The 12,362-nt window shown below is 36.0% G+C and overlaps 1 protein-coding gene across 1 annotated transcript in view; it reads left to right on the top strand.

Moving 5' to 3' along the window:
• Nucleotides 1-12,362, top strand: part of DBF4 (DBF4-CDC7 kinase regulatory subunit) — a 31,652-nt gene that overhangs the window by 2,668 nt on the left and 16,622 nt on the right. Inside the window, exons 3-6 of the mRNA XM_012450863.2 lie at nucleotides 6,011-6,190; nucleotides 7,939-7,989; nucleotides 8,416-8,485; nucleotides 9,082-9,158. Coding sequence (XP_012306286.2) covers nucleotides 6,011-6,190; nucleotides 7,939-7,989; nucleotides 8,416-8,485; nucleotides 9,082-9,158 — 378 coding nt within the window. The remainder of the gene's footprint in view (nucleotides 1-6,010; nucleotides 6,191-7,938; nucleotides 7,990-8,415; nucleotides 8,486-9,081; nucleotides 9,159-12,362) is intronic.

The following is a 12,362-nucleotide window of genomic DNA, read 5'->3' as shown; positions in this document are numbered from 1 at the left end:
TTGCCTAGGCTGGTCTCAAACTTCTGACCTCAAGTGATCTGCCCACCTCAGGCTTCTAATGTGCTGGGATTATAGGCATGAGCCACCGGGCTCATCTGATTCCCAGACTGGAAACTTTTCAGAAGAACATGTGCTAACAAGTTTCCTGGGACTATTTGTTAATACGGTATTTTATTTACCTATCTCTGAAAAGTTACTCTACTTTTTTACTATTCATTTTGTTAAACACTGTCACATACTTGTAATAGTATTTATCATAGTGACCATATGACAACATTCTTAAAGGCCGTGTCTTCTAGGCCTGCCACCATATTGACTATACACCTATTAAGAGTATCTTAATGTGTTAAGGACCTTGATGTTGAGTAAAAAAGACCCCTTAATTTTAGAAGCAAAAGTACTTGAGGTCCAGAGAAATTAAATGGCTGGCCCGGTTAGAGCGGTATTAGCCTCTTAATTTCCACAGCAACATACTGCCTGCACCATTCTGTTCCTCTAGCCACCAGTGGCTACAAAATAGCTATCTGGCTGGTAATTCACACCTATAATCCTAGCTCTTTAGGAGGCCAAGGCAGGTAGATTGCTTGAGGCCAGGAGTTCCAGACCAGCCTGGGCAACATGGCAAAACTCCATGTCTACTAAAAAATGCAAAAATTAGCCAGGCATGGTGACACATGCCTGTAGTCCCAGCTACTTGGGAGGCCAAGGCATGAGAATCATTTGAACCCAGGAGGCGGACTGCAGTGAGCTAAGGTTGTGCCACTGCATTCCAGCCTGGGTAACAGAGTGAGACCCTGTCTCAAACAAAACAAAGCAAAACAGCTATCTGGCCGAGTGTGGTAGCTCAGGCCTGTAGTCCCAGCACTTTGGGAGGCCGAAGCAGGCAGATCACGAGGTCAGGAGTTCAAGACCAGCCTAACCAACATAGTGAAACCCTGTCACTACTAAAAATACAACAATTAACTGGGCATGGTGGCATGTGCCTGTAATCCCAGCTACTCAAGAGGCTGAGGCAAGAGAATCGCTTGAACCTGGGAGGCAGAGGTTGCAGTGAGCCGAGATTGTGCCACTGCACTCCAGCCAGGGCGACAGAGTGAGACTCCATCTCAAAAAAAAAAAAGTAGCTATCTGTTAGTTTACAACAACTTTCTCAAACATGATGAACAACCCATTAACTCTAGATCTAATGGTCTAAATCACTGATACTTAGATTTGTGTTTTTATCAGTTGAACCCTTTGAACAAAATAATATTCAGAAATTCAAAGTGTAAAGCCTGTAAAAAGGGAACTCCTTAGGCTAAAACAGCAGTACAGAGGCTAAAGCAAGAACTACTTGCCCTGCCCCCTTCTTTCTCCTATCTCCACAGTTCCTGTGGTACTTGGAAGAAACAAATTTTGGATTGCTTCTGCCATACGTAATAGTTGAGGGACCTTTTGGTTTTACATACTTAGTCTTTACCCTGAAATGACCAAAGTAAACCAGTGAAGTAACTGAAGTACTAAAGTACCCCAAAAATCCAAAGCTGTATATTCAGCTGCATTTGATTTATTAACTTTCCTCTAAAAAATGTTTTCTTTATTGAATTCTGATGTTCCCATACTATCTTTTCTATAATTAATATTTAATCCTCAGGTCCTGGTTTCTGTCTTCAGCACATTTACTACTATCACTAAAAAAGATTTTGCCATAAGATCTCCTACATGAGCTATTTTATCTTTCTTCACATCATTACTTTTGGTGTCTTTCTAATTCACCGCTTCATATACTTTGGTTTCTATAGTCTCGGTGGAAACATCTTAATACCCCATTTATCTCCCATGTATGCTTCTAACAAATTTAATCACTGAGAGCACAGCAGTGGATTTTGATATAATGGGAAATATCTTTTAATAGTGCAAGAAAAGTACAAAACCATCTAAGGACATGGGATCAACCACTGTTAGGTCCATGTCTAAACAGTTTTGGCTAAAATAAGGTAATTAGAGAGGAACAGAAATGTAGGGTGATACCTTGGCGTTATTAGCTTGAACAGTAAAAGGTTTGATGTCATCAGAAAATACGTTTTGAGTTTACTCTTAAAAAGGTATAGATTCAGCAATATCTGATAAATTGAAGACACTGGTAAAACTGATTCAACAAATGTTTGAGTATGGTGTGCAGTGCACTCTGTGTTTTGGTAGATTCAAAACTGAATCCAGTGGGTCACAGTGGCTGACGCCTGTGATTCTAGCACTTAGAGAGGCTGAGGCAGGCGGATCAATTGAGGTCAGGAGTTTGAGACCAACCCAGCCAACATGGTGAAACCTTATCTCTACTAAAAATACAAAAATTTAGCTGGGCATGGTGGCGCATATCAATAATCTCAGCTACTTGGGAAGCTGAGGCAGGAGAGTCTCTTGAACCTGGGAAGCAGAGGTTGCAGCGAGTGGCGACTGTGTCTCAAAAATAAAATTAAAAATGGATCCTAGGTCCATCCTATCCTCATGTTCTAATCTAGGTAGAGATGACATTGGTACAAGTAATTGTATTAGTAATACAACATAGAGCTTCAAGAGGAAGGAGAGATTAGTTACAGCTGAGGAATTATGGATTTTGTTCAGACATAATTGGAACACAGCTTTGAAGAATGATGAAGATTTGGGCATGTGAGAATTCATTCAGAACTTACTCCACCAGTGTCTCCAGTGTATCAGCACCATTTTAGATCCTGGAGATACAAAAATAAGTAAAATAAAGTCCTTTAGGTATACTTAGTCTAGTGGGAACCTCAGACAACTACATAATTTATATTAGAGTGTTGTCAGTGCTTTCACAGAAATATGTAGAAATTGCTATTAAAACACAGATAGGAATGATTAACTGCTGTTAGGAATCAACAGAGATAAAGTTTGAGCTGGATCTTGAAGTCCTCGTTTGCAAGTCAAAATAGACATACTAAATAGAGGAAAGCATACTTAAAATACATGTCAGTGTGGTTTGTACAACTGCTAATGTTGCAATGGGATTTGAGCTTAGGATGTGGTTGGGAGAAATGGCAGGAAACAAAATTATATTAGGCCTAGATTGCAAAGGGTGTTTTATTCGGTACTAGGAGTTTTAACTCTGTAGAAAATGAAAAAACCAAAGGAAATAAGTGGTACTAACGTAAGAACAGACATACAGACCAATGGGAATAGAACAGAAAACCCAGAAATAGACCCTTGCATATTTGGCTAATTGATTTTTCAAGAATGGTGCCAAGACCATTCATTGGGGAAAATATGATCTTTTCAACAGCTGGTGCTGGGAAAACTGGATATTCACATGCAGAAGAATAAAGCTGGACCTTTACTGTCATATGTGTAAATGAGCTCAAAATGGATCTGAGATATATTTGTAAAAACTAAAACTCTTAGCGGAAAATATAGGGAGAAGTCTTCATGACGTTGGATTTAGCGGTGATTTCTTGGATATGATACCAAAATCATGTGCAACAAATGAAAAGCATAAAATTGGACTTCATCAGGATTAAGAACTTTTGTGCCTCAAAGGACATTTTTGAGAGAGTGAAAAGACCCAAAGAATTGCAGGAAATCTTTGTAAATTATACATCTGCTAAGGGATTAATATCCAGAATACCTGTATAAAGCACTTCTGTGACCCAAGAACAAAAGGACAAATGGCCCAATTTAAAAATAGGCCGAGGACCTGAAAAGACATTTACTCAAAGAAGATATACTAATGGCAGATAAGCACATGAAAAATGTTCAGCATCACTGATCATTAGGGAAATGTCAATCAGTAACTACTTAACACCTGTTAGCATGGTTACTATTAATCAGAAAACAACAAGTGTTAACAAGGATTTGAAGAAGTAGAATCCTTTTGCACTCTGAGTGGTAGTGTAAAATGATATAGCCACCATATAAAATACATGGGTGGTTTCTGAAAAAAAGTAAAAAATTGAATTACTATGTGTTCCTGCAATTCCATTTCTGACGATACATCCAAAAGAATTGAAAGCAGGGTCTCCAAGATATTTATTATTCACAATAGCCAAAAGGTGGGAACAGCCCAAATGTCCAACAGTAGATAAAGAAAAGGTTGTATGTACATACAATGGAATATTATTCAGCTTTAAAAAGGAGTGAAATTCTAACACATGCTACAACATTGGTGAACCACAAAAAACATTGTGCTAAGTGAAGGAAGCCAGTTACAAAAGAACAAATGTAGGATTCCATTATATTAGTTACCTAGAATAGCCAAATTCAGAAATGGAAAGTAGAATAAAAGTTACGAGGGGCTGGGAAAAATGAGGAATGAGGAGTTATTGTTTAATGGGTACAGACTTTCAGTTTGGGATGATGGAAAAGTTATGTAAATGTTTTAGTAGTGATGGTTGCATAATGTGAATGTCCTTACTGCTGCTAAATTGTACACTTAAAACTGGTTAAAATGGTAAATTTTATCTTTGTCACAGAGATTGGGTTTCTTATGAAAAATTAGAACCTCTGGCATTGCTAGGGCCTCATATTTATGAAACTGAAGGCAGTATTTGATGTGTGAATTGTTCATTTATATTATTGCCTGGCCCTTGTAGGTATTTGAGTCTGTAATCCCTAGAATAAATAAATGTAGGTACATTATTTACAGGTCAATGAAAATGAATGTTGGTCAGAAAAGAAATTATTTGCACCTAACCACGAAGTCCATTGGTCTCAGTAGCAAATTCTGCTTAATGCTTAGATGAAGTTAACTTATCTGTTAAACACTTGACTTCATTTGTATTGTCCCTCATTTAGAGCGTGAGATACTATAGGAATTAGATACAGCTACTTACAATATTTTACAAAGTCTTTCATGGATGTAAATTGTTACTGCTTATTAATGATAACAATTTACTTCTGCTTAGTGGATTTTTGTATAACATACTATATATTTTTCTAATATAAATACTTGTATTCTACTTAGTATTTACTTCTACCTATTTTTATTTTCCTGACCCTGGCGATCTTCAATAACCTTCACTTTGGTACATGTGTTTACAAGTAAATTCAGATATTTAGGCAGTGGTTTTCAAACACTTTATTGAAGTCATTCTTTTCAAACAATCTTATACTCTTTAAGGGCTAAGGTTCCCTCCATCCTGTAAGTTGAAGCCTCAAGGGAAGTTGTAATAACTTAATAATCAGACTCATACTGTCTGCTATGGTAGCCATCAGTGACATGTGGCTACTTAAAGTCTTTAAAATGAAATCAAATTTAAAAATTGGTGGTTTGAGCTAGGCACGGTAGTATGTGCCTGTACTCTCAGGTACTTGGGAGACTGAGGCAGAAGGCTCTCTTAATCTCAGGAGTTCAAGGCCAACCTGGGCAACATGACAAGACCCCATCTCTTAAGAAACAAAAAATTCAGTGGCTTAATTACACTCCCAAGGTTATTTCAAGTGCTTAGGTAAGTTGTACTGGACACTGCTGCTTTAGATCATGGGCTTGAGTTAGAATGCCTATGTTCAAATTATATTATTTGCTATTGAGATAACATTAAGCAAGTCACCTCTTTTTTCCTCCTGCAGAAAATATAGATAGTATCATGAGGCTGTTCCATAGATTAAGTTAATTAGCATATATAAAAAGTATTTAAGAGTAGTATCCTAGCACATGGTGCTGTTGTGCTGTTATAGGAGCTGATGTTATACTTCCTCAGAATTCTACGTTCAGAAAAGTACAGTATAAAAACCACCAATTTACAAAACAATAGACTGCTTCAAATTGGAATTTTGTACTGTGCTTGGCATATGAAACAGTTTATGGCTTTTATGACCTAGTTAAAAATACATTGGTGGCATGTGCCTATAGTCCCAGCTACTCGGAAGGCTGAGGTGGGAGGATTGCTTGAGAACAGGGGGTTGAGGGTGCAGTCAGCAGTCAGCTATGATCACACCTCTGCACTCTAGCCTGGATAACAGAGTAAGACTGTGTTTCTTAAAAAAAAATTATAAATTAAAATACTTTGTTTTCTTCTAGCGAGTTGAAGAATTTCTCAGCAAAGATATCAGTTATCTTATTTCAAATAAGAAGGAAGCTAAATTTGCACAAACCTTGGGTCGAATATCTCCTGTACCAAGTCCAGAATCTGCATATACTGCAGAAACCACTTCACCTCATCCCAGCCATGATGGAAGTTCATTTAAGTCACCAGATACAGTAAGTCTCTTTAAATATGCTTTGAAACTCAGAAGAGTTATAGCTGAAGATCTCATGAATTTCAATAGCAAGGTGGAGTAGAGTTTACTTATGTAGAACATTTGCAAAGCCACATTGTGTGTGACTCTTCAGTCCTTAATAAGGTTTCTGTCTTTTAGAAAGGTGGTTTTTTCCTAATAGTACTTGTGGAATCATACTCTGATTTCTTGGGTATACCCTTGTATTTAGGGATGGCTTATAGTTCTCAGAGTAATTTACGACTAAAGAGTTAACAGTAGATCATTCTTAGGAAATGGAAATCTTTTTTATTTTCAGAGCAGGGGTCAGCAAACTCTGGCCTATGGGCCAAATGCAGTCTGTTGCTTTTTTTTACAGCCTACATGTTAAACATGGTTTTTACATTTTCAAATGGTTGTGTAAAAACATCAAAAGAATGTTTTGTGACAAGTAGAAATTTTATGAAATTCAGATTTCATTGTCCATAATGTTTTATTGGAACACAGCCATATCTGTTAGTTTAGGTATAATTTGTAGTTGTTTTTGTGTTTTAGGCAGAATTGAATAGTTGCTGTAGTGTCCATGTGGCCAACAAAGCTTAAAATGTGTACTCTCTGGTCCTTTGCATAAAAAGGTTGCCAGCCCTTATTCTAGAATTACTGAAATCACATCCCTACCACTCCATTGCCAATAAATTGGAAGAGGCAAAGAAGGACAAATTAAATTGATTTAACTGGGTGTGAGGTGGGATAAGATAAAATGACAGATAAAATGTTTATCTCAGTTTTTAGGTTGAAATGTAATTAAATTATCATTTTAATATATCCTCCTCAACTTACCTGTTAAAGCCATTTGAAAATCAGGGAAAATGAGGAGAAAATGGAAGAAATGAGTCACAAAGGAGATACTAGAAAAAAAGAGATATAATACGTAGAAGAAGAAGGGAAAAGAGACCAAGGAAGGACCATGCATTCTCTGAGTTAATACTTTTTTGGAACAAGGAGACCATACACCATCAATTCCAAATTAATTGTTCCTTATGGTATTTCAACTAGTTTTCCCAGTTGAAATTTAAATTTATTTAAAAAGTAAAGTAACGGCTGGGTATGGTAGCTCATGTCTGTAATTGCAGCACTTTGGGAGGCGAAGGCGGGTAGATCATGAGGTCAGGAGTACGAGACCAGCTTGACCAACATGGTGAAACCCCTTGTCTACTAAAAAAAAATAAAAAAACTACCTGGGCATGGTGGCACATGCCTGTAGTCCCAGCTACTCAGGAGACTGAGGCAGGAGAATTGCTTGAACCTGGGAGGCTGAGGTTGCAGTGAGCTGAGATTGTACCACTGCCCTCCAGCTTGGGCGACAGAGGGAGATTTCATTTCCCAAAAAGAAAAAAATAAATAAAGTGAAATAACATGTAAAAACAGTATATACGATTTGTTTTTTTCCTTAAATCTTTGATTTAATAGGAAACAAAATGTAAACCAACTAATTATAGATAAAGAATTCCAGTGAAACCTAGCTATTTTATTTCTCATGTTGAATAGAATTTACTACAAAACCAAAGAGGTCACCCAAAAAAGAGAAAGAAACTTTTTAATACGAGACTCAAAAGAAATCACTTTTGACCACATATTTATGTTGATAGCCATTAAGACTTATACAAATAAAATTTTTCTTAGCTGCTTTAACCTTTTTAACCTGTTCTCCAGTTAAGCACTATGTTTTAAATTTTTCTGATCTTTTTATAGGTGTGTTTAAGTAGAGGAAAATTATTAGTTGAAAAAGCTATCAAGGACCATGTAAGTAGAACTATAAAAATTCACATTGTACATTTTGTTACTAAAAACTCAACTGGAAATTACAGATATTCCTGAAACTATCTTTTCAACATTTTTAGGCAAAAGCCTGCATCTCAGCATGTATTTTATTTTACAAAGTACGGAACTTAACTTTTCATGGAGAAATATCCCCATCTTCTGGCCTTTTAAAATATTACTGGAAACTTGAAACTTGCCTTATATATTACATCGTCAAGGATGTTGGTATAAAGTGGGATTGATTTTAGAAAATCCAAAAGAAAATCTTGGTGTCCTGGCTATTGTAACTCTATAGGGTCTGTTATAAATAAGCACCTTAGTGACATTAAGCTTCAAATAGTTGAGTGTTTACTAAATTTAGGTCATCTTAATTTCCTTAAACAACTATAAAACTTTTTTTTTTAACAGGATTTTATTCCTTCAAATAGTATATTATCAAATGCCTTATCATGGGGAGTAAAAATTCTTCATATTGATGGTAAGGATTTTATAATTTTTTTTTTTGACAATATTTGTTATAAGTGTCCATGTCTGTCCTTTGGTTCCTGACTTTACCTGGTGGAATTTTGATAGCAAGGGTGTCTTAATCTATTTCCTCTTGCTTATAACAGAATACCTGAAACTGGGTAATGTACAAAGAAAAGGAATTTGTTTTTTTACAGTTATGGAGACTAAGAAGTCCAAGTTCAAAGGGCTGCATCTGGTGAGGGCCTTTTTGCTGGCGGAGACTCTGCAGAGTCCTGAGGCAGTACAGGGTATCACATGATTGAGGGGCTGAGTGTGTTCACTCAGGTCTCTTCCTCCTCTTATAAAGACATCAGGTCCACTCCCATGATAACCCATTAATCCGTTAACCCATTAATCCCCTGTTAGAGGTCCATCCTCTAAGTAAGTACTATCATAGAGAGGATTAAATTTCAACATGACTTTTAGAGGAGACAAACATTCAGACCATAACATAAGGGATACCTATAATAGTAAATTCTTTATCTAATTTAACTACAAAAAAGAAAATGACTGTTTAATTCCAAAAGTAAAATTGCTAATCTTAAAATCTTCTTTCTTTTAATAAAGACATAAGATACTACATTGAACAAAAGAAAAAAGAGTTGTATTTACTCAAGAAATCAAGTACTTCAGTAAGAGATGGGGTATGTTTTCTTTTTTAAATTTTAAACTAAATTTTTAAAGTGACCAAGCTTGGTTTTTTTAACTTAATGTATTTGTAAATTTTTCTTGCCAAAAAGAAAATATCCTAGGGACAAGCCTGTGTACTATGTGCCTGTTTCTGTTATTCAAATAAATCGTGTGTCATTTAATTTTATGGTTGTTCTCACCAGGTAAAAGTTGTTTCCGGAATAGTGGCATATGTCGCTTCCCCAGCCCCCTTTTTTTTTACTGCTGTTTTGTAACAGGTACTTTTGTTTATTCTGTAGAAAAACACAAATCAGCCTACTGTATAAAAGTTACTATGCTACTTTTCAACTGCTCTAGATGGTGGTATAACAAAATCTTGTTTTAGCATGGCTACCTTGAAGTACTTGTTAACCACATTGGTTGTTATATTCTGTTAAACCTAATGTTCCCATTATCTTCAGTCTCTTTCTTTTTCCTTGTTGCTTCTTTGAAGCATCTATACAGATTCAGGCCTTTTCGATCCTTTAATACAAATACAGTAAAACCTGCCTTGATCCCACGTCCCTACCTACTTATTATCTAATCCTTATAATTCCTTAACCAAACTTTCAAATCTCTACTTTTATATTTCCCATTCACTTTTCAACCTACAAAGTATAAAATTTCAGACCAATTTTCTTATCATTTTGACACTTTTTAAAAGCCAGTCATATTGGTTCTCTCAGCTGTTGTCCATTTCTTCCCTAAACTTTTCTCTTCTGAAATTTCATCTCTTAGCTTTCTCGTGGCCTCTTCATATTTCTCAGGCCATTCTTTTGTGGCCCGCTTTTCCTTTGTTCAATACTTAAATTACAGGGGTCTGAATATAATAAGGTGGTAGGAAATTGTGTATAAAGACATGAAACCATAGTAGGATGGCATATTTTAGAAATCTTGCATAGCATAATACACCTGATCTTTGAATGTGCCAGTGACAAAAGATAAAGCTGGAAAAATCAGTATGTTAAGATTATATAGGGTGTTGCATGATATAAAGGAGTTAGATTTTATGTCGGAGGGTTTGGAAAATTATGGAGCAATTATAAATAGAAGAGTAACTTGATTGGATAGTCATTTTGGAAAGATCTTCCAGTTGCCATTAAGAATGAATTATTTGGCAAGACTGGAAAATGGCTTTTACACTCTTGAACACAATTTTTTTTGTTTGTTTAGACAGGCTCATTCTCTGTTACCCAGGCGAGAGTGCAGTGATGCCATCTCAACTCGCTGCAACCTCCTCCTCCCAGGCTCAAGCAATCTTCCCACCTCAGCCTCCCAAGTAGCTGGGACTACAGGCATAAGCCACTATACCTGGCTAGTTTTTGTATTTTTTGCAGAGGCAGGGTTTCACCATGTTGCCCAGGCTGGTCTCGAACTCCTGAGCTCAAGTGATCCACCCACCTCTGCTTACCAAAGTGCTGACATTACAGCCATGTGCCATCACACCCAACCCTCATTTTTTGTTGAATACATTTTACATGATGACCACTCAGTATATACGTGCCATATATAAGGATGCATAAAGTTTCTATGCATTTCACATTTTTAATAAATTCACATGTATATAAGAATAATTTGCAGAAAGCAAAGTATTTAGTATTTAAATAAAACTGTCAATATTTGTCTCATTTATGGGTTAAAAATTTAAATAACTATTTCCAAATTTTCACAAAATACAAGTGGACATTCCTGTATTGGACTGTGCTAAATGGCATATAAATTACCTCTACCACACTTAGCAGATTGTTTAGATTGTATATGGAAGTAAATGTTTAAAAAAATTTAAACACATAAGGACATTTGTGGACTCTGTGAATACACAAATAATGTCTATCTTTATGTATATGTGTGTATATATCTCTGAAACAAGTTTCATAGAATAGTTATCCTTCATAATGTGATGCATATTAATATTTCTGTGGTATTTTCATTTCTTAAAAATGCTGATCACAACTCTCTGAGTTGACTTTACAGCCTGCTGATAGGTCACAGTTTGCAGTTTAAAAAGCATTCTGAGGGCCAGGCGTGGTGGCTCACGCCTCTAATCCCAGCACTTTGGGAGGCCAAGGCAGGCAGATCACTTGAGGTCAGAATACCAGCATGGCCAACATGGTGAAACCCCCATCTCTACTAAAAATAAAAAATTAGCCAGGTGTGTTGGTGTGTGCCTCTAATCACAGCTACTTGGAAGACTGAGAGAGGAGAATCACTTGAACATGGGAGGCAGAGGTTGCAGTGAGCCAAGATCACACCACTGCACTCCAGCCTGGGTGACAGAGTGAGACTCCATCTCAAAAAGTTATAATAAATAAAAAGGATTCTGGGATGTTATGTCAGTGATCCTGAGAAATGTTCAGGCCTGGCAGTAACCAAAGGGGAGTGGAAGATTTGAAAGATACTTAATTGGTTTCAGTGCCTAGTTGAATCTGGTATTTACTGGATTATTAACATCATAAAGGCCAAGTTTAGTCCTTATCCCTTCAGTAGTAACAAATACTAAATGTCTACTATGTGCCATGTGGAAGGAGCCATCATAAAACAAAAAAATAAAATAGTTATGAAACAGATCTTAACCTTTCTTCTAAAATAAAAACAATTAAGAATACTAAATACCTCAATAGTGCAGAATGTATAACTGGTTACATAAATTCTCATACTGGAAATTTTTATTTTGGTATATAAGAAAGTCACGTTCCTGGAAAATGTTTAGTTTGCCAAGTATAAAACAAAATCTTTTAGTGAAATTACATTTAAGAGTCCTGAATGGACACATATAAATTTCAAAATGTTTATTAGCTTCTCATAAAATTTCTTGTTAGTATGTATCTTACTTAAAATATGACAACTGGATAAATGTAGTTTGCTCACTGCTTTATTTAAAGTGTTTTGAGGTTTGGGCTTTTTTTTTTTTTTTTTCCCAGTTTACTCAAAACTTACTTTGTCTAATTTTTTACATACACATGCAGGAAGAATATTGGTCTTTTTCTTTGATGTCCTTGTCCGGTTTTAGTGGCATGTTTAATCCTGTTTGCATAAGATACTGATATGTGTTCCTGTTCCTATTTTCTAGACAAGTTTTTATAGAATTGTTTTTATTTCTTTAGATGTTTGGTAGAATTTACTAATAAGGCTATCTAGGCCTGAAGTTTTCTTTATTGGAAGATTCTCAACCATGAATT

Source organism: Aotus nancymaae, unplaced genomic scaffold, assembly GCF_030222135.1.
Source record: "Aotus nancymaae isolate 86718 unplaced genomic scaffold, 86718_ANA_hifiasm-v0.15.2.pri h1tg000025l, whole genome shotgun sequence".
NCBI classification, from domain to species: Eukaryota; Metazoa; Chordata; class Mammalia; order Primates; family Aotidae; genus Aotus; species Aotus nancymaae.
Note: the sequence above shows the minus strand (reverse complement) of the source record. Positions and strands in the feature narration are given on the sequence as shown.